Source organism: Cololabis saira, chromosome 3, assembly GCF_033807715.1.
Source record: "Cololabis saira isolate AMF1-May2022 chromosome 3, fColSai1.1, whole genome shotgun sequence".
NCBI lineage: Eukaryota > Metazoa > Chordata > Actinopteri > Beloniformes > Belonidae > Cololabis > Cololabis saira.
In genome coordinates, this window is record NC_084589.1 from 40,295,340 (window position 1) to 40,318,696 (window position 23,357).

At 40.5% G+C, this 23,357-nt stretch overlaps 1 protein-coding gene across 12 annotated transcripts in view; it reads right to left on the bottom strand.

Moving 5' to 3' along the window:
- The window catches only part of thsd7ab (thrombospondin, type I, domain containing 7Ab), a 209,447-nt gene that overhangs the window by 109,348 nt on the left and 76,742 nt on the right, over positions 1 to 23,357 (bottom strand). For all 12 annotated transcript variants that reach the window (XR_009782174.1, XR_009782171.1, XR_009782173.1 and 9 more), the window contains exons 2-4: positions 15,526 to 16,357; positions 6,991 to 7,239; positions 5,021 to 5,205 (exon numbers count right to left, since the gene is read on the bottom strand). Coding sequence is in view for 5 of the 12 variants with exons in the window: in XM_061717500.1 (XP_061573484.1) it covers positions 5,021 to 5,205; positions 6,991 to 7,239; positions 15,526 to 16,357 (1,266 nt within the window). In the remaining 7 variants the exon portion in view is untranslated. The remainder of the gene's footprint in view (positions 1 to 5,020; positions 5,206 to 6,990; positions 7,240 to 15,525; positions 16,358 to 23,357) is intronic.

Here is a 23,357-nt window from a genome sequence, read left to right on the forward strand (position 1 = left end):
CCACAAATTGGGTTTCAATTTCTTCATTTTGGAGCCTCTACTGTTGTTTTTCTACTAGTTTTCTCTTTTTGTTTCCTCCGCCAAGGAGGCACATTCAATAAGGAACCCTGAGCTGGTCAGTGTGTCAGAATCAAACACGCCCGATGACGGTTCCAGTTCACGTTACGGGAGCTGGGAGCTGAATTATGTGCCAACACACTGAAAACTTTATAAATTCGGCTTGAGAGAAAGCTCAAGGAGAACACATAAATACACCACATGTGGATGGATGAGGAGGACACCAAAGCAGCGTAGAGCATCCCATAAACAACACTAATGAAAAACATGCACACAGATAACGTGAGCTGATGACCTGACTGTTATCATACAGCTAATAATATGTTGGTCAATGCTAATGATAGATTAACCTCTTTTCAGAAATATAAACCTCATCAATGCTCTAACTTAAAGGGGACCTATTATGAAAAACATGTTTTCTCTTGCTTTAACATATATAAACTGGTCTTCCCTCAGCCTGCCAACTCAGAGAAGGAGGAAAGCAACCAAATTCTGCAGTGTCTGTACAGCCGCCCGGATGAGCCGTCCAGTGTGATGTGGCTTCTACGAGCCGTTCAGATTCTGCTCCCTTTTGTTACGTAACCAAAATGCAATTTGCATCGGTTGGCCTCCGATGCGTGAAACGCCCACAATTAACTCTGGCCGGAACAACAACAACAACTCCGCCGGCCGGAGCTTCTGCCATTTTTCCGTAGCGGTGTATCTCGTCATTCAGGCAGCCAATCAGCACAGAGCCTCATTATCATAGCCCCGCCCACTCAGAATCCTGCATAGATAATGAGGTTAGAGAATGGGAAGATAAAGACATGGCTCGGAGGCTGAATGTCTAATTTATTTAGCAAAAACAATCAAAAGCTTGTTTTTAAGACATTCAAGGCCGGTTTAAAATAGGTATTAGATGCCATAATAGGTCCCCTTTAAGTATTTCTCCTAGTATTCCTGAAACATAATATGGAGATGTTAAAGTTAAAAAATATCTCTCAGTAATTGAATCAGTTAGGAAAAGGTGCTTCATGGGTCCACCTGCTTCACCACACCCCAACTGAGGAACTGCTGGGTGAAAGTACTTACGATGTGATGGTGATTTGGGGTCAGATGGAAACTACTCCACCATAAAGATTAAGGTTAAGATTTAGGAGATGCTAAGCCGATTTGAAATCCCGGCCTGAGGGTATCTTCCACCCTTTTGCATCATGCTATTTATGTATGAGGCAGGGGAGAAGGAGAGTGCTGGTAGCAGCAGTCTCAATCTCCACTGAGACACCTTCTGCCTCCGTCTCAGCGGTGTGCTGAGAGATTACCCCACCAAGGCAGGCGGAGGAATCCTGCTCCTGGATGATAAGAACTTTGTGCACCAGCGTGTTTGTGCAAACTCACACGTAAAAGTCAAGCAAATTTCAGTCAAGCCAGCCATAGAGGCGGCACTCTGAATGTCATGATTTAACAGACAAACAAGTGCTGCATTCTTTTTGGTCAAACGATCCCTGTCGGACTTCATCAGGACGGATAGAAAAGTAAAGACAACATCTCATAGGTTATACATTAATTCATACAAGACGCTTTGCAGAGGAGTGTCTGTTGATTAATTCAATCTTGGTTACTGGAGTCATTATTCTTTAATTAGGGCTGATAAACACAGAAGTAAAAGACAGCAGATTAATTTTACTTCCGAGAAACAACGCTGAGTCACTAGTCGAGTTCACTGCTTGTTCTTCACTCATTTACGACTAATTAAATCAGTTTCTCAGCAGATATACTTAAGAGAAGAATTATTGACTAAACAGGGACCGATCTCTGTATATACAGCAGATTCAAGAAAGTGCCTTACAATTACCAGAGTTACAAAACCATGGTCCCCCAAGTCTTTCACTGGGAAATTTGATTGTTTTCCACTCATCTTTTTCCACGACTGGATGTTGACTATTATAATCACTTCCATCTAAAACCCTGTTAGAGTTTCCAGTACAGCCGGAGCAGACTTCCCAGCACACAATCATTAAGCCTGGCAGCAAATAATTAATGCAACAACAATTAAATAACTGTACATTATAAATTCCAGCAATAAGAAATAAAATTTGTATCAAAATCATTATAAGCTCTGGGAAATTGATGAATGTTAAAATCATAGATCCCCCTTATCTTCTTCTCAAACAAAAGTCCCTAAAATAATTTTATCCACTGTTAAAGGTTTTTTTTTTTCATTTAAAATCAGACTGTTATTCATCGAAGCCTTTTCTTATCTCGTCATACATCCCTCGTTTCTGACTAAGTTTCAACAATCTGGACCGGTGTTATTAGACTCCAGTCCTTGAGGGCCACTGCCCCCCCACGTTTCAGATGTTTGGCAGCTCCAAAACGCCGGATTCAAATGAATCCATCTCCAGGAACTTGCCAACTGCACCAAACATCAGCCTCGCGTTCAGTCACACGTCTACTTAGTCCATAACGTGTCTGATGTACGAACTATGTCGGCTAGCACTCATGATAATGGGAAAGGCTCATTTTGGCTGTTTTTGTTGTGTATTTCATGGAAAATGTACACAAAACTACCACGACAGAGAGACACTAATAAAAGATGCTTTGGGAGAAACACAGCCACGGTAATCAGTTTGACTGCCAAGCTCGTAGTTAGCCTGTTCAACACTTTAACGTAATTTGCGGCGCACTGCGTGATCTCTATAATCCACCGAAAAGGTTCAGGCTTTTTGTCACGTTCATGGCAATTAGAGATTAAGAGGATTCCCTTGAAATGGGAATGTAATGTTTTCCTTTCTGTTTCATTTCTACCTGATTATCTGTGGGTTTTTATTTATATTTCATTTGAAACATTTGCTGCTGTTGAACGCCAATCATCACAAAGCTGCTTCGCTCCAGTTCACTAGCTTATCACCCGCTTCCAGACTTTTCAAGCTTATTTCTCAGATTTTATTCAGAGACAAGACTAAAATAGAGTAAATTTGGTACTCTGTGTAAAAACAAGGGAGGCGGTCAGGGATTTAAAAGTGGGATTACAAATTCTGATGTCACTCTCGTGCTAAAGTGGCAGCATGTGCCCCGAGCGCTACGCTGCAAAAGCTAAAGAGATAAACCAAATATTTGCTAAACATAATCAAAATCGTCTTACTTTGAGCTAAAATATCTGTGTTTTTACTCTCTTAGCAGTGGGTTTTTGCAGATACACAACTTGACCAAGTGTTACAGGCGGAACTCAGATTTCAGTTCAGCTTCAGATTTGAACCTAGTGCATCAGATGCTAAGATGCTATCTGAACATAACAGGTGACATGAATGGGTCATAAACACATTACAAAATAAGACCTACTCTACAATTGTGATGTTTTTATATTTGAACACACTTCCCTTTACATATATAATAAGATCTTCCACCTGGGTTGTTTGAGAGGAACATTTCACCACGTTTGATACCTGATGCAACTGGGCACCTCTACCACTTTGCAACATTGGGACTCCCTCATGTGAGAAAAGTGCGATTGGTCTCCAAGAGCTCAGTCTCAACTAATGTATTTAACTGTGCCTTAAGGAGGCAGCTTTGACCTTAAGCTGGCTTGACAAGTGTCAGATACGGAGGCATTTTAACTTCGTCCACCGACAAGTTACAGCAGAAGAGACGAGCAGACGAATCTCTGCCCAAGTTACTTTGATTTGATTTCCAAGAGGACTGAGGCAGCTGTTTATGGCTGTGTAAGTGTGATGACAAGCCGACAGCGTAGCCGCAATGGGATATCTAATGACAGAGGATTAAAAAATACTGCAGCTGATGCAAACTGAATATTGTAAGCTGTTACGTAACTGGATATAAAGTGAGTCAAATTAAGAGCCCAGGTCTAATGCCAGCATTTCATGCAACGTTGTGCCACTAATGGCCAGGACTTCTGTCTCACTGTGTGGGGGATTTTGCGGATGTAGATGTTACAATTCTTGACCTAATTTTGTTTTGGTTACACTGGAGGTTTAAAGTGATTTGTTTCAGGGTGTCTTGTTTGATGCTGTAGTATCTGATGCACGCAGATGCTCTGGCGCCTTCACTTGTGAAATGGGAAGAAAAGTGTCCAAAAGCCTTCTGAACGCTATCAAACTTCCCAGAATGTGACTTAATTTCATAAATTATTCATAAAATAATTACATAGGAGTGGGAGCACTCAGCATAAAATAGAACTAAAAACATCTGAGCTTGCTAAACCAAATCAATACCTTTTTTCTTTGGGAGTGAGAACCTAGGCAGAACCTTGCAATCAAGTTTACAATCAAATCAAAGCACACAAAAGGTCCTTAAGATTTGCGTGACTGGTGAGAAAAAGAAAAAGAGATTTGTGCCAAAGCAGAATCTGAAAAAGCTAATTTGTGCTTTTATTTCTTGCAGATTGGACTAACTGGCCTTCCCCATAAAACTCTCAGACATCTGCAAGACGACTGACCCACAGCAGGAAAACACTACACAGCCAAAGCTCAAAATATGCCACAGATGTGTTTACTGAATACAAGCTTGGACAGCCTCTCTGGTCAGCTTTGTTTCAAGCCAAGAAAATCCAAACCAAGTGAAATTGCTTTTAGCACTTCTGCTGCCTGCTAATAAATAAGTAGAAGACATTTATTAACAACTTTTACCAATCCTGCCATTAACACATCTGTCCACACAGCAGCGGGTTTAGGGAGTTTGCAAACTCCATCATTTGCTTTTCTTTAAAAAGGTCTGAGGGAGAGCAACTGCAGCATCACTTCATACAATACACACAAATATAGATAGCAGCCTGTCAACAAACACGTGGATTTAACAAAGCAAACAGGCGGCAGTATCCTGCACACTCAGTTCAACTCAAACCTGGTTTGACGTTTTTCGACCATCCAATGATCTGAACCAAAGTTTTGTAAATATTGTATCACTTAAATACAAGAAATACATCTCAATGAAGAACAGAAAAGAAAACACTTGATTTCAAATTCACCTTTCTCTTTTTCCCGGAGGTCGTTGAGGTATTTCTGGAGTTCAGCATTGGCCTGGACACAATAAACCTCCCTGGTCTGAAGACCTCCTCCACAAAGCCCCGTCATGTTGCTACGTCGACGGTCTTGTTGGCTTAGCAATGTGTCGACCCGGCAGTCGCTCCACTCAGTGGTTCTCCACGTGTAACTGCGGCGCAAAGTGGACAAGAGTGGGGAAAAGATGGACAAGAGTCAGTCATGTGCAGATTAATGTATTTACAATCCATCCACCTATAGGATCCATGCCCACTTGTTCCAACTCGGGGTTCTAGGGATCTACTGGAGCCTATCCGAGCTCTCCTCAGGCAAAAGGACGAGCTACACCTGGGACAGGCTGCCTGGTAATTACTGGGCACATGCAGACAAAAGATTTAGAATCATAATTTAACCTGACAATCATGTTTGTGGACTGTTGGAAGAGTATCCGGAGAACATGTGAACTCTGAATCCTGTCAGGATGCAACAAGAACCTTCTTGCAAAGAGGCAACAGTGCAAACCCACATTTACAGTTGCCGTGAAATACAAGCATTCCAGATGTGCTACATGATAACTCTCATGATGGCACCAGTGATATAATATGTAGGTTTATTTCAGTCATACTCTAGTGTACATTTTACCCCCCTATTCCTTAGTTTAATAATATACCATAGATTATGGAAAATGAGGCGCGTCTCTGGGATAACATTTAAAGAAAAGCTGCTAGTCTTAAGCACTTGGGCAAAGAAAAGAAATTCTACATGTATAAATAATAAATGCATGACAGCCCACATGTGACCAGCTTAGAAATTCATAGGTCTTTTCAGAAATAGATGTGGTTTGATGATGCGGGTGGAAACTGAGCCGTCTCCAAGCCCGAGTCTTTGTGAAGGTGCAACTTTGTGGGATTAAGAAATATCGGAGTCTCCCTCTGTTTGTCTTTCCTTCACGTCTGGCACCAGTCCAGGCTCTAATGGATCTCCATATGCCGCCTCACATTTACCCAAACACCATCCAGAAGAGCAAATTAGCTATGTGCCTCATAGGCGGAGGGAGATCAACAGGAAGGATGAGCAGCCGGCACGTTGATTTTTCTATTTTTGTGTGAGCGGGTGTGAAAATAAAAATTGAATTCCTGCAGTGGTTCATGGCAGCGAGAAAGAGGAGGCTATTACCACGCCACTGCACGGATTTGTGCTGCGGTGAAAGTCACGTAAGCCACATCTACATCTTTATGCAAGTCAAAACGCCTCTCAGCCCTCCCCCCCCCGTGATCTTCGCCTCCCTCTTTTTTTATTTCTTCATTTCATTCATTAAAAGAAAAATGAAACAGTTTAATATAATTATAACAAATCTCTTTCCTTGAATGAAAGGGAACAGAAAGAAGACTAAGCTTATTTTATCTGTCCCTTTTTCCTAAGAAATCAAATTTCAATTAATCTAATAAAAAAAATTACAAATTACGCAATTAAAAAAAAAAAAAAACACTTTCCAATAAACGTAATTAAAAAACAAACAAACTAAAAAACAAAATACAAAAAAGTTATAAAATAACACAAAATAGCTGTCGTCAAACACAGATGTATTCTTTTTTGATTCAAAGAAAAAAAAGAGAGAGAAAAAAAGAAAACCCACCCAACTTAACAATTTTCATGATATTTCTTCATCAAATTGGCTTTTATTACTCTTTTAAATGTAATGTTTGATTTGCATTATTTGGCTTCTGTAACCAGATTGTTCCATAAACTGATACCTTTTACAGAAACACAACGTTACATTAATTTCGTCCTGGATTTTGTTTTTTTAAAGATCTCTGTTCCTTTAAGTTATACTTATTTTCTTTATTTTCTGTATATTGATCGGCAAAATTTTCTTATGAGCTTTCCACATAATTTGATTCATAATTCTGTGGTCCATTAATTCAAGAAATGTCAGTGCTAATCAGGAGGAACTCACGTGGCACACGGCGGCGCGCCGCCGCCCTGAGGGTCGCAGGGCTCGGCCTCCTCCAGCGGCGGGCACTCCAGCCCCTCGCCCACCGAGAACTGCAGCACCTGTCGTCTCCGGGTGCGGTTTCCTCTGGGAGACTCGGGGTCCACGCACGTCTTGGAGCAGGGCGTCCACTCGGTCCAGTCGGTGACCTGGCAGTCTTTAGGAAGGACGCAGGACTGGACGGTGATGGGCAGGTCCCTGGATGTGCACAGGCTGGAGGGAAGACGATGACAGGTCATTACTCGGGAACCACTGTGTCCCATTAGAGAAATGGAGACACTACTCAAGAGGAAGACTAAATACTTGGGAACACAAGCTTTTATAAAATAAAAAAAAAGGTACAATTGCAGCATTTTTTTGCAGCATGTTTAAAGTAAAGATAAAAAACCAGATCTGTGTAAATCAGTAAATGCTGAAGTCTGATTGGTAGATTATTTTTGAACAGCTATGCAGCTCCTGACCGTCCTGCTACATTCAGCAAATTTAAGACATTAGGATTAAAGAGCAAATCATGCAAAACATAAACCGTAACATTTTAAAGTTAGATCACAAAAATGTTTGGAATATTAAAAACAAAAAAACAAACATAAATGTTTCTGCTGAGTAAGTAATGAAGTGCAAAGTTCGAGCAAGTCACAATATTAAGTTCATGTAAATACACACCCTGAATTAAGCCCGCTGTTCCCAGATTAACTGCAGTTTACAGATTGGTGGCACTGTCTTGTGTAACGGCGGTCATTTCCAGGAAGCTGCAAATGAACCTATATGACCTGTGGGAAACCCCGTTTAAATCTCAGTTTAGCTACTAGTTAGGGCCCGAGCACCGACAGTGTGAAGGCCCTATTGTATATGTAGGAATTTTTTTCTCGTTTTTCTTCAGACGAAATGAGGGCCTATTTGCCCCCCTAAACGTGCCCCAATAGTCACCAAATTTTGCACGCAAGCCAGGCCAGGCGAAAAATGTGATATTTAATGGTTTACATTAATGGGCGTGGCCTAATGGCTCAACAGCGCCCCCTAGAAAACTTTGTGCCTCAAGCCCCACAATACGGTTTGACGTACATGCACGAAAATCAGTACACACCTGTATCATGTTGCAACTTAAAGAAAAGTCTCTTGGTCCCATGGCCGAAACCGAACAGGAAGTCGGCCATTTTGAATTAATTGTGTAATTTTGGCGCAATTTATGCCATTCCTTCGGCAGTTAATACGGCCCGAACCGTAATGTGCACCCAGGTGTGTTATACATCAAAATGTGCGTCTCGATCCTGCGACGATGGGCATTACCTTTCTCAGTCAAAAGCGTTACCGTGGTGATACTAGACGCCAAAAAGCGCATCCCCCCTTCATCTGATTGGTCCATATTTGATAGTTCCTATTTTCTGCAATTACTTTGAATGGTTTGACATAAAGAGTCATGGGTTGTGTCATCAGACTTAGTTTTGAGTCCTTGACCTTTATTGGTGAAAATTGTACGCGCGAGGGCCCGTTCATCACTGCTTGCAGCTTTAATGGTTGTTTAGTATTGATAAGCAGCTAAAGATCAAGATCACTCACACGCACGCACACACCAGACCAAAAGTTTGGACACACCTTCTCATTCAAACAAATGGGGAAGTGTGTCCAAACCTTTGGTCTGCACTGTGTGTGTATATAAATATAAATATTTTCTTTTTTTTGTTCTTGCAGACATTTCACTGTCGATTGGCAGCTGGAGTTTTGACCTTAGAAACAGTTGAAGTCAAGCAAATCACTGCACCATCACTCAGGGATTGACAGTATTTTGTCTATTGTAAGTTGTTTCCCTGGTTTCAGTCACATGCATGAAGGTGCGGATGGTTGTGAAGCGCCTGGGTGGGAGATTCAAGGCTACATTGCAGGTGTAAAGTCGAATCTTTAACTTCTCTTGCAAACCATCCATCTTTTCTGTCCAAATTGCGTACGTTACTGTCCTCGAAGGACTTATCCTTGAGATGCAGGTGGACCGCTGAAGCCTGACCTGATGAGCTGCTCTCCATGCATTTATGGAGTTGCAGTTTAGTTTCTCTGATGTTAAGGTTTCATTTTCAGCGAACATTTTCTTTTTGGGTGTATTGTCCTTGGGGTAAAGCCATTTTTGTGTGAGGTTTGAAGTGGACGAAGTGGAGAAGATAACAGCATCTTTGTGCCTCTTTTTCGGCTCCTCTCTGTTCAGTGCTTTGGTATTATTTTCCAGACTTCTTGGCTGATTCATCAAAAGGCCCAGTTTAGATTTCTGCAGGTTTGAAGTGCTGTCTTTATGTGCTTGTGCTCATTTTTCTCTGGGAATTTTCTCAGCCTGATGACAGTTTGTGTTCAAGAGGGCATTGTGAATCCTGAAGCCGGTATCGGCTTGTGTGTAGGCTTCCCGTACACTTCTGCGTAACTCAATATGCACAGCACAGTCCAAAATATGGCAGCTTGTCATTTTCAGCGTCGTCTCTGGTGAACCTGATGCTGCTGTCCATGGAGCTGACGCGCTCGGGGGAAGCCTCCACTTCCTGGGTTTGGATTTTGACCCAAGTCTTGTCAATCTAACTGAGCCAGATGCCTAATGTTGTTCCTTTTTAGATCGTGTTATCAATACACTTCTTCACTTGAGTTTTGCACACCAGTTTTTATGTCAACATACCAACAAGCTGTGTAGTTCAGGAGTAAAGCGAGCCACAGATAAGGGATACAAAAGGAGAAATGCAAGACTTAACTCAGCTGTCTGTTCTTGATTGATACCACAGTGCCATTAGCTATTCTTAATGGCGTACACGCCGCATAAGCGGTTTCCCATGAGGAGCCTAAGTGGAGGAGTTTCAGCAAGTCTCAAGTGCTAAGACAACCAAAACAACCACTCATCTATTGTTCGCACACATCTTTTGATCAACTAAACAAAATTTAGATGCAACGAGCAACCCCGTTCTCTTTGGGCCTCTTTTCCAATCATTAGAAATTTGTTCTTACCAAAGCCGTCTGCTTTCTGCGACTCATTCTGAATGTCTTTTCCCTTGAGGCGATGCAGCTGACGAGCTATTAGTGCTAATTACAGCTCTGCCTCATTTAGAAACCTCTCATTTAGACGTTTCCACCACACTTCACCTCCAGCATGTCAGACTTTCGGTATGAATCAGGAAACATATGAGATGCTTTTCTTTTTGCTTCAAACTAAAAAACTAAAAACACCTCTGCAGTCTCTGAAATGACAATGAAGATTATTGGGTTTTTGCTTTCTTGCCAAGCACACATGGTGTACCGGTTCATTTCGCTTTGAAGGAAAACAATGAGGAATTTAAACAGTGAATGCGTTGCACTGAGGGTGATGACTCGATTTCCTGTCTCACATGGAACTTCTTGTGTTTTAAAAAGCCCCTAATGCAGCCAGTGACCCATTTTCTCTGCCATCTCTGGATCCTTTGAGTGTTTGCCGTTTGTTGTCTGCATGCCCGAGCATTTTAGTGGAGATTTCAAAGTTGCAGAGAGAAGTCATTATTTCTTCATCTCAGTCATTCAGACAGAATGAGGACACAATCATTTTTATTTAAATAAGTAAGTTGATGTCGGGAAAATGCTAATTTTCAAGCCTTTAGGTTTCATTCTGTTATTTCTAACAAAAAGAGACTAAGGATTGCCAGACGAGATGCAGGCAAAGCGTGCGAGCAGCAGTTAACACGTGCGTGCCCGTCACTTTACCCTGCAACATTGTGAATTTTAAAATGGGCTAAATTAATATAGGTCAAGAGATTAAAAGAAAAAAGGGCTTTCACATTTCAGAGCCTTTGAGAGGGTGAGAAAATAACACGGAACAAGACTCAAAATGACACCCCACCTCTCAAAACTATATGCAATTATATCACGTCAAACCATGGAGGGGAAGAACTCTGATCAACAAGGGCAGAGAGGAGAGTCAGTTTTTGTTTGGACTGGAGAGAAAGCAGCAGCACACTGACAGATGTTCATCAAACACATTTGGAAATGAGCTGAGAAAGACGTTTCGGGTGTCTGGCTAAGATGTGACTGGCTCTTTGCTTCAATGAAAAGTTTGTTCTACTTTTCCGCAAGGGGCAAAAAAAACAACTATGAATATTTTAGTTAAGACATAAACTAGTCAAGGATTAATATTTATGCTCCTAAGGGCATGTGAGTTGTTTTCGTGGCCCCTTTGAAATATTTGATCTCGATGAGAGCCCCACTAAGCAATGAATACATTTAGTACATAATTGATCAAATCTTGGGATACAAGTGGTGTGAAATGTGATATGAATGGAGCCGCGCTCTACTGATGCTGTCGCTGATTCTTTCCAGGAGACTACAGACCTCGTGTGAGGCTCCAAGACCGAGCTTACAGGGGACAAACTTGGAAAAAGAGAAGACCGGATCCACACAAAACAGCTCATTACCTTGGAGTCGTGTTAAAAAGTCAGGGGTTCGTTAAACACGTCAATACGCGTCGAGCAAAGAAAAACTAAGAGGCACTCGATGTTTCATGAGTTTCGGTCTTCGTTCTGCGACTTAAGTTCACCGGTCTGATGAGTGGACAACATTGATTTTATTTTAAGTGGTACAGAGAGGGTCAATTTAATTTTCCCCTTCAGCCGATATGTCACTTAAACCAAATACTCAGCAAAGAGGAGGCTGCCACAGCACCAACGAGGACAGATGCACGTCTTTATGGCCAATAACTGGCAAAGCCTCAAATTCCCACAGTCGGTGCATCCAAAAGACAAACTCGTTACGAGTGCACGACTGCACCAGTCTCTGGTTTTTCTTGGGTTGAATGCAGCTTAACGAATCCTACCGCTGTCGACAAAATGGTACCATTTTATCTGGATCCTTGTTAAAACTGCATAAAAACGTGAATTATATGAAACAGACTGATGTAAATACCATGACAACACTAATTGGTTTGTGGACTTGTGTATCTGAAGGCCCCGCCTTCAGAGATTTAGTAGTATTTATTTATTTACTTACTTATTAGGCATTTATGACACAAATGACAGTCTCATGAAACAGAAGTATAAATCAAAGTTGAACAGAAACCACAAAACACTGTGTCATGTTAGCAATCTGCATTGACCATGTAGGGGTTAAAGACTCGTTACAACTAGTACTGTTGAAAGTTATGCAGCAGACAGGATGTGAACACTTTTTGGGGGTAAATAGAACCTTGTAATCTCATATAGGTTCATAATAAACATACCAAACAACAGAGGTGTCAAAAGTATTCACATTCATTACTCAGGTAGAAGTATAGATACTAGAGTTTAAAAATACTCCTGTACAAGTTGAAGTATCAACTCAAGTTTTTTACTCAAGTAAAAGTATAAAAGTACTGGTTTCAAAACTACTTAAAGTATAAAAGTAAAAGTAATGTAAGGGGGAAAAAAGCCTTTAAGGACAAAAGCCATTGAAAATGAATGCATCTTAGTAAAATGCAAATATATTAAAGAAGCATATATGTGTGTGTACTATTGAGCATTAACATGTGTTTCAGAGAGCAGCAGCTATGATGACTAGTTGCCTATAAGTATTGTAATGGTGCAAAAAGTAAAACTTCAGAGGCATGTTATCATTTATCCTAACCTTTATTGGAATGTACATCCAAGTTTAGTTGCAGGAATCTGAGGGAACGGATGTAAGAACAAAACTGGACAAGAACATCTGAAACAACCACAACCAAATTCACTCTATCCGGATGGAGCAATTTAACTGGATAGTTTTTTTTTTAAAGGCCGAAATGAAATAGAGTAACAAGGCTGTTTTTAAAATGTAAGGAGTAAAAAGGACAGATAATTGCGTGAAAATGTAAGGAGTAAAAGTAAAAAGTCGTCTGAAAAATAATTACTCCAGTGAAGTATAGATAACCAAAATTTCTACTTAAGTAACTTGACACCTCTGCCAAACAAACACTCCCATGGGTGAGTGGCTTCTTAATTAAAATGCAGCTATGCATGTGTGCTTTCCTTTATCATCTATGTTCTGTAGACTGGACCACAATTCACAAACTGGACACTGTACTTAATTATATACTGTAAGTCAGTGCAACTGGTGTTTATGAATGTAAAAACTCTACAACAAAATGCCAACTAAAGTTATGCGACAAGCCTCCTAATGAACAAAACTCTGACCCCTGCTGGCCGTTGGTGAGAAGGCAGGTTTAACTCACTTCCAGGATGGGCTTTTTTCTTTATGTTTATGTGCGCAAAAAAAAAGGAAGTGTGAACAGATTAGCCGTTTACTCAGTTAAGTCAACTTTTTGCTTCATAATGTATTTACATTTCTGATACTCTAAGCAGCTGATCTTTCCACGGCACATGAAACGGCTTAGTGCAAATCTGGTTAGTTTAATGAGTTTAATGAGCGATGCCATCAATTAACCCATCAGAAAGTTGTTTTAGCTCTACGGGTTGTGTTGGAGGAAGTTTGGACATCAGCGCTGCCTTACAACCGACTCGGAAATGACGGATCTGAACTCACAAATGCAAATTTAACGGAGCAACATACTCTTGAACAGATTCTACGTTGTTTAGCGGGGGGAAATGAAATCCATTGTAAGGTTTTTGTTGCTAATACCTTCCTGTCAGACGCGTTGATTTCCGATTCAGTTTGGAGAGTAAATGTTTGACAGGCAAAGACTTGAGCAAGTTCACTAAATTGACAGCTATTTCATCTCTCTTCTGTTCAGGCAGACAGCGTGCCTTTGTGTGTCGCAGCAATAATAATGACAGGTCAAAGAGGTTAGATCCCACGCCGACACGCTCAAAGCTACAGCATGTATTTTTGATAATAGCTAAAAGCGGGACTCTGTGACAAGTGACAAATTGTTTTATTTTACTTTGATGTTTCTTAAAATTACTGACTCGTTTTATCCACCAGTTCACAAAGGATGCTTCATTTAACATTCAACAACCTTTAAAGTTTACTTTAAAATATACACACTGAAGTATGCACAGTAGGGATGGGCGGTATGGACTAAAAAATGTATCACGATAATTTCTGGCATTTATCCCGATAACGATAAAAAAACACCAATTCAACTCCATCTTTGTAACTTTAAATCTATCTCGCTCTCAGATCCGCCATGTTTGTTACACAAAAGGGTAATCAACGGGAATTTATCTTTCTTTCTTTCTTTCTTTCTTTCTTTCTTTCTTTCTTTCTTTCTTTCTTTCTTTCTTTCTTTCTTTCTTTCTTTCTTTCTTTCTTTCTTTCTTTCTTTCTTTCTTTCTTTCTTTTTCCCTTCCTCTTTTCTCCCTTCCTCCCTTCCTTGTTTCTCCCTTCCTCCCTTCCTTGTTTCTCCCTTCCTCCCTTCCTTGTTTCTCCCTTCCTCCCTTCCTTGTTTCTCCCTTCCTCCCTTCCTTGTTTCTCCCTTCCTCCCTTCCTTGTTTCTCCCTTCCTCCCTTCCTTGTTTCTCCCTTCCTCCCTTCCTTGTTTCTCCCTTCCTCCCTTCCTTGTTCCTCCCTCCCTTCCTTCCTTCCTTCCTTCCTTCCTTCCTTCCTTCCTTCCTTCCTTCCTTCCTTCCTTCCTTCCTTCCTTCCTTCCTTCCTTCCTTCCTTCCTTCCTTCCTTCCTTCCTTCCTTCCTTCCTTCCTTCCTTCCTTCCTTCCTTCCTTCCTTCCTTCCTTCCTTCCTTCCTTCCTTCCTTCCTTCCTTCCTTCCTTCCTTCCTTCCTTCCTTCCTTCCTTCCTTCCTTCCTTCCTTCCTTCCTTCCTTCCTTCCTTCCTTCCTTCCTTCCTTCCTTCCTTCCTTCCTTCCTTCCTTCCTTCCTTCCTTCCCGTACATTGTGCGTGGATTTAACACAGAACCATAAATCAGTTTTACACAAAAACGTCATCAACGGGAATTTATCGTTTTTACTGCGAGATGACAAATTCTTACCGTGGGGAATTTTTTTTAACGGTATATCGTGAACGGTAAAATATCACCCATTCCTAATGCACAGCCACATAATGCAGTGTTTTACTGAAGTCTTATGATAGCAACACTACTTTTGTAGCTTACAGAAGAAAAATATCTAAGTAATTGAGTGATTCTTGATTAGCTACTGCTTTAACGCCGCTAAACAATTAAAATAAATTAACTTATTTTGAAAAGCGCCACACAGCCAGGGCCAAGACTGATCATGTGTCATAAAAGGAGCCTTTGTTTTGCTAGTTCCTTCCTATCTGATGTTGACATCAAATACAGTGTAATGGAAGCTGTGCCTCATTGCTCTGACAGAACGGCAGCGACACAGACACAGACGATCAACATCCTCCTCAATATGTCACCTCCTGACAGGGAAAAAAAACTAAAACTTTCAAGGGGACAAGCCCGACACGTTCAACACGAGGTGAACAACTTCACACATTTTCACTGGATGTGTTCAGATGACTAACTCCCGGGGAATAAATCAAACACGCTGATAAAAAAGGACAGATTGAAATGGCAGTCCTCCCGAGGACCTTAGTTGAAAATCAAAAGCTTCATACAGTTTTATAGTGCATTAACTCACCTGCGTCCTATTCTGCTGCCATTCCTGTGAATGCAGGTCACCTCCCGGGTCTGGAATCCCACCTGGATGTCCCAGAAGGGACTCTCCTGCCGGTTGAGCCGGTTCCTGGTCCGTTTCTTCTGGATTAGCTCCCTGGTCTCCGGGTCTTTGACTCCTCGCTCCCTTATCCCCGGGCCTTTCCCTTTCCTGCGTTTGACCTGCCGAGCTGTCCGGGTCTGTGGCAGAGCGCAGGGACTCCACGGCCCGACCCTGAGGCTGAACAAGCCCTCGGGACCCGTGCACGCCCCCAGTTTACAAGACTGAAACTCAGTGAGATTGGGACAGAGGCCGCCTCCAAAAAGCGGAGGGACCAGGACGCTGCGGACTCTGTTCCTGAGGCCCGTGCCGCACGTTTTGGAGCACGATGTCCATGGCGAATACTCAGAAACCACACAATCCTGAGGGCAAGGGATCAAACACGCCTGCTCCAGGCGAGGCTTGGGCTCAAAGTACTCACAGATGGCATCCTCTGCGGGAGAGCCGTCGGAGTTGAGTATGCATCCCACTTCCCGGGTCTGAATGCCCTCTTCACCCCCGTTGCATGGGAACTGTCTCGGAGCCCCAAAGGTCCTTGCAGATACTGGCACACACTCATTCCAGGCACCCAGTTTCCAGTCGTAAAGGTCCTTGTGCCAGTCGCACACACGGAAACAGTTCCTCTGGTTGGAGGGACGCTGGCCCTGGTCACAGTTGGTGTGAAGCGTCGTCCAGCCGTCCACGTGGGCGCACCAGACCGCCCGGCTTTGGCTTCCACCCGGGCCACAGTCGCTGCCCATGCATCTCCCCCACGGACCTGGGAAGATATGAACAGGCGCACGTTACAATTGGGCTGGGCGATATGGACCAAAAGTCATATCTCGATATTTTCTAGCTGAATGGCGATACTCGATATATATAGATATTTTTTTCTGTGCCATAATTGGGGTTTCCCCCAAAGCATTATAGCATAGCATCTCTGTTAGCTTCATTTTTTTTCTGAGGCAAACCCTTAAAAAAACAGTCAGTTTTAATACAAAGCCTCGTGCCAAATGTCACACAGGTTCCTTTATTAACAGAGGTCTGCACAATATCAAAATGTATAAAACAAATGAAATAATAATAAACTGCCTGCATATATAGAATAAAAATGCTTCTTGAATAAAATAAAACAAATATCCCTTTCCTGCATAACAATTAAATTAAAATACACTGTGCAATTAATACAATGTAGACAGTAACAGGCAGACTTTTCCACTGAGGTTGACAGTTGTGCAAATAAAACATTTGTGCAAATCCCAAATAAAACATTCAGGTCAATTTGTCACAAAATAAGCTATATCAAAATCATATTTTTTTTTTTTTTTTTTTTAAATCGATATAAACGATATTGTCTCGTACCATATCGCATTTGAAAATATATCGATATATATTAAAATCTCTATATATCGCCCAGCCCTACGCTACTATAAACCTTTCAGACACGATTCACAAAGAGATACCATTGTGTGGGAAAAGTGTTGCTTACGTAAATAAACAAAACACCATTTTTATCTTGGAGCTACTTTATCAGTGTAATAATGTTGCTCCTGAGAGATGAGAGGAAGTTAAGAAATTGCATGGACTTGCATTGTTAGGTTGAGACATACATTTACCAAAGAGATATTGACTTGAAGATTAGAGCTAATTTAGAAGTCATTAATGGAGATCAATGCGGAGTTTTGCCTCAAAGAAACCTCATGCAAGTATCATTTCTATCTTCAGTTGAAAGGCAGCCTTTAAAGGATGGCACATAAATACACACTTTCTCATATCGTGATTCCTGGTAACACTCAGCAGGCGAAAAAGGTCAATTAAAAAAAAAAAGAGGAACGGCACAGTGTTGGGACTAAATTTGGCCAGACCCAATGATTTCTTAAAATGCATTCATTTATTTATTTACTTTGTGGATGGGAAAGACTCTGTGAGTCCTGCTGCATCTCGGAAGGACGGTCGGGTAATTAGGAAATGCAAATGCGAAGAGCAGCAGTGGAGATTATAGGTGATCAAAGGCAAGTATCTTTGAGCCACTATAAGAGTTAAGTAATCTATGGTGTTTATCAACACCACTTGGCAACCAGCGGAGACGGCTGCAGACATCAATATGTCATTATTTCTCTGCACAAAAGTGTCTGGCACAGACTTCCTTCATTCTCACTTTTATAGCTGAGGTAGAGATTCAACAAACGGTGCAATAAAAACAGAACTGGAGTGATAATGAAACAGGCATATATTCTTTCCAAAGCTGCCAATGAAAATAAAATTATATGTTTTTGCATTAACAAGCATCTCTCAATAAGATTGACCTGCTTGACATTGGATGGGCCAGAACAGGGGAAAGGTTTCCTTACTGGTAAGTTAGAGATGGTCAGTTCCTGGAAAACAGAAATGTTGATGAGTCATTTTGTGCTCAGGAGGCTGATACTGTGTCCAATGAGATGCTTTATAGGATCAATATCTCCTCCTCTCCATGACATTGAAATTAAATCCATAAAGGATTCTTCCGACTTGATGCAGATGATTTTTGCTTGCTTGCTCATCGGCTGAAAATGTGAGGTTACAATACAGTCTGACCTGACTGAAGCCTCAGACTGACGCTCGATGTGAAATACTGAAAATAATTTAAAAACCATAATCATCCGTTATCGCTGCCGAACAGTTCCTACACTTTCCATATGAAAAACAAAACCTTTGAGGAGTCCCATGGTTTTATCCTGTGGGCTGAAATTCTGCTTTTCCAAGGAAATATGAGTGTTTTATCATGAAAAAGTAAGAAAAATAAGATGCCTGAAAAAAAAAAAACATACAAAAACCTGATGTTCCTCGTTCCCTTATCACAAAATTAAACACTCTTCTGCGACTGGTTCGGTTGCCAATAGCGATCATCCTCAGAATGTTCATCACTTAATTGAGCAACAACCTCATAAACCTCCATGTACATAAATATCTATCATCCAGTTATGCCACCAAACAACAGCTGGAGTAGTATCAGCACCAGAGGCCCAGTCTGGTCTGATTGATCCGCTGTATTGGTCTGTGCAGACACTATTTCCCCAATCCCCGCCCACTCTGCTGAAATGTGAGTGTCTAATGGCATGCAGAGTTCATACAGTATACGCTCGGGCTGGCCAATTTATGGGCCAGAAGGATTACTACTATAAATATTTAAAGCGTCCAGTGAAACTTCATTATCTTTCAATTTTTTGCAGGACATGGACAGGAGTGTTTGAAAATCCCCAGTCCACATCAGCTCCGCTTTTGTTTTGTTGTTTTGGTCATCAGTCTGAGACAGAAAAGGTCTTGAAATTTCATTGGATGTATATTAGTATCCACACCCGGGAGCAGAACGACTCATATTTTAATCGTCTTCCAGTAGCAACAAAATTGATTCTTCTCCCATCGGTGTGCCAGATATTGGAGGTATAAGTGATGTTTCGTGCAAGACATTAAACGAGTAACTACTACATTTGATTTCATGGGTGTACTGCAACTCATTTGTATCAAAAAACCTGGAGGGAGAGAGGGGGGAAAAATGCATGGCCTGTTTTTCCACTTGACTGCTTTCAATATGGATAATGTTTAAAAAGACCTCCAAACATTATTTATCACACAAAAAGAAAAAAAAGAGATTTTTTTTATTTTTTCCCCCATAGGCCTTGCACAGGAGTTTTAAATTAATTTAGCCGATGCTTTTATCCAAAGAGGCTTTCAAGTGAAGAACACATTGTAGGGGCTATTTTGAACGTATTAATTTGCCCAAGGACACTTTGAAATGTGCAGCGGAGAAGTTTGAGATCAAACAAGCAACCTTTCAATTGAAGGGTAACTGGTCCACCTTCTGAGCAATTGGCCTCTTTGTTAGTCAATGAACCTGACTCTGTAGGATAAAATAAAGATTAAAGGGTCTTTTGTCTCTCTCCATACAGGAAACTTAGCTGACGCCATGAAAACAGTCCGAACCCAGTCAGCTTAACTCAGCTGGTGCTACAAGCATGTTGAAAAAACACTAATTAACACAGTGTAGCTGCACTCCGACTGCGTTATCCAGAGGCTATTGATACTAGAAGGGGGAAGGAATCAAATTAATTGGGAAGCTGCACATTTCAACTCACTTTAACCTCTTGGATAACTGATTATGCTTGCATGCGGCCTAGCTTTGACTGCAGTTTGTGTCGAGCCCGCGTTTATGCCAAGGTTAAGATCCCACTCGACACCAACATCGTTTCATCCCAAGATGAAGCCTGGAGCCAGTTAATTTTATATGTCCAAATAGGATCGTCACCCAAATGCTTCTGTAACTTTATATCCCGTCAGAACAAGCAAAGTCCTGAGCAACATCACTCAGAGTCGTGCAGTCTTGTTTTGTAACAAATCAGCCCCATATGACAAAATACCGCTGCGGAAGACTCATCAAGGCAAATCAGGGTGGAAATTTGAACAAGCGGAAGACCAGATGCATTTAAGCGGACGAGCTCTGATGAGGCTGCTCGTAGCAGCGTCTCTGATTGCAGTTGCTGATACATCAAACCAGATCTCTTTTCAGTCAACATGATTCGGCATTCACAGGAGCATCAAACGGCTGGTTTTACTCCTTGGTATGATCAACATTACTTCAAATGAGTGTCTGATTATCAGGTGATCCCGTATCTAAATCCGAAGCATCTTTAGCTTTTAATTACACAGTTTATAGAAACTACGGTAGCCACGAATAAACTCATTTAGTACATTTATATTCAGTATTCCTCATGTGAATCGTCTCTGGTACTCAAGTCCATAAAACAACTATTTTCTTGCTGCATCATAGTAAGTCTTTACTAGTTAAGAGTCAAGAAAGTCAAGAAAAATTGACTTGAAAGAAAGCAGAATAAGGCAAAAGGCTCTTTGGTACCACAACAAAGGTCATCTTTTCCAAGACAATCTTCTGGCAAGTTCAACGCTCCACCAGCTCAAGAACGTGAACTTTATCAGTTTGTCAGTAAATTAAGTGGAAATGCAGGAACTGAGTCTGAATCTGATGCTTCGTCCTGTTTTCACATTTCACCACATTTTGATTCTCACAGAGCTAAATGTCACAAAAAGAACCGGAGACATATTTTGCTTTTTTATTTTAATTAGATTTTTTGTCACCCCCTCAAATAAGCAGGAAGCTCTGGGAGCCTAAAGCTAAAACTTTTCAATATTGCAAAAGGGCTCTGACAGGATAATTTGATATTGTAAATACAAACTATGTTTCACACTAATTTTTCCACTTGATTAAGAGAAAGCATAGCAGGATTATCAATAAACTTGAAAATTACAAGTATAATGAAGCACATATTTTAAAGTTGGTACTTACGGAACTAGTTTATTTTGATATTGATCAAATCTATGGAACTTCAGAGTTTAATTATTGTCATAATTCACTATCAAAATCAAAAGGAGAAGTTTAATGAAGAAAGGAGAACAAATATAACAGAGTTTCCACATTTTTATCATGGACTTATTCATTGTCCATCTTTTTTTTTATTATTCCCTTTTATTTTTTGTACATGCTCAGTCCTCTTATAATTAAATTTTGTTAAGATATTCGATTCATATTTCATACTCAGCACATTCAGTGTGGACAGCAGAGTAAGAATTTCATTGTACAGGGAATCCTGTTTCCTTACCGTACATAAGACAATAAATGCTTGGAATTTCTATTGAATCTGAACTGAACTGGTGAATCTCAGTATCTGCAAGCAGACACTGCATATTTGGAGGAGATATTTGGAAGAGGTCAGATCTGTGCAATACAAATAATTTCATGTAAAAAATGTTTTCTTTTAAGTTTCAAGTGTTGCTTATTAAAGCTGATAGTGAATTTACTTAAGTTAAAAGTGACCAACACAGATAAACAAAATACTGAATAAAAATAGATGCATAAGAACACGTGTGGTAGAGTTCAATAAATTACGGAGCCCCTAAAGGGACACAGATTTTTTTTTTTTTTTTATAATGAGTTTTACGCGCGTGAAACCTTTACGCACGCGCGTGAAACCTTTAAGTGAGCACGTAAAGTTGTTTACTTGCAAGCAAAGTGGTAATGTCTTTATAATGGAGTCCCAGGTTAAAATATAGCTCAGCTCAATCCTGTAATGTAATTTCCATTCATAAACAGAGCAGGGCGCAACTGGAGGGTCTCCTGTTCCAGCAATACTCCCATGTACTTGTTTTTACGCGCTCACGTAGAACAACTTTAGGCGCTCACTTATAAGTTTTGCGAGAGCGCGTGAAACTTTTTAGTGAGTGCATAAACGTTTTACGTGCTCACGTAAACAACTTTACGTGCTCACGTAAAGGTTTTACGCGCGCGCATAAAGGTTTCACGCGCACGCGTAAAACTCATTATATAAAAAAAAAAAAATCAGTGTCCCTTTAGGGGCTCCGTAATAACTCAATCCAATAGGAAACGTTTAAAAACATTTAAATAAACGGCCACCTCAAGCCAACCTCAAAAATGAGTCAAATGCGCCTCAATTAAGTTCAGTAAGCAAAATGCGGTTGGAGATTCAAGGCATCTAACATCCATATCAACTCACCAAAGGAGAAACTTATCCACAGATATAATAGAAAAGAAATAGAAGAAAAACAAAAATATGGTGTGGAAAGGGAAATGAGTAAGCTATTAAAAATGAACAAGAAGAAGCAAAAAAAACACATCAACCGGCAAAAGTATAAGAGGGAAGGCAGGACTCTTATTACCAGAAGAGCTGAAAGAGTAACGAGACACAGGTGGGAGCAATCAAAGTAATTACAATCAAAGGAAAAGTAAAATATTTCTCTTGGATTCCACACAAAGTAAAATGGGAGAAGAAGAAAAGCAACATTTTTAAAGAAAGAGACCACAACAAAAGCCTGAAACCATGTAAGTCATCTCCTTTCCTGAAAGAACAAGCAGCACACGGTGGATAGTGGCCCTCACAGTGTGGAAAAGAAAATGATGAACTGAAATGTATTTATGAAAGCAACTGAGGTGGGATAGAGATAGTTACCCCTTTGTGCTGGTAATAGTTCAAAAAGATTTGTCATGAATTTCCCGAGTCTACGGCTGATGATCGTATAAAACAGCATCGACTTCAACTTCATGCGTACAAGGAACAGCAGTTTGACTGCACATTTTTCAACATTTTGTTACTACCAGAAGAGAGTATTGTTAGGCTTTCCACTAGGAATGGGTGATATTTTACCGTTCACGATATACCGTCAAAAAAATTCCCCACGGTAAGAATTTGTCATCTCGCGGTAAAAACGATAAATTCCCTTTGATGACGTTTTTGTGTAAAGCTGATTTATGGTTCTGTGTTAAATCCATGCCCAACGTACGTTAAGAAAGAAAGAAAGAAAGAAAGAAAGAAAGAAAGAAAGAAAGAAAGAAAGAAAGAAAGAAAGAAAGAAAGAAAGAAAGAAAGAAAGAAAGAAAGAAAGAAAGAAAGAAAGAAAGAAAGAAAGAAAGAAAGAAAGAAAGAAAGAAAGAAAGAAAGAAAGAAAGAAAGAAAGAAAGAAAGAAAGAAAGAAAGAGGATAAATTCCGGTTGATGAGGTTTTTGTGTAACAAACATGGCGGATCTGAGTCATTCCAGTTTTGCAGTACAGGTGTAACTCATTTAATTGGTTTTTATCAATTCAATTTAATTGGTGTAGTTTAGTAGCATTTAGTATTCTTTTAGAGCAGTGATTTGGGGGCTCCAAAGACTGAATGTGGGGATAGATTCATAGTTAAAAAGATGGAGTTGAATTGGCATTTCTTTTATCGTCATT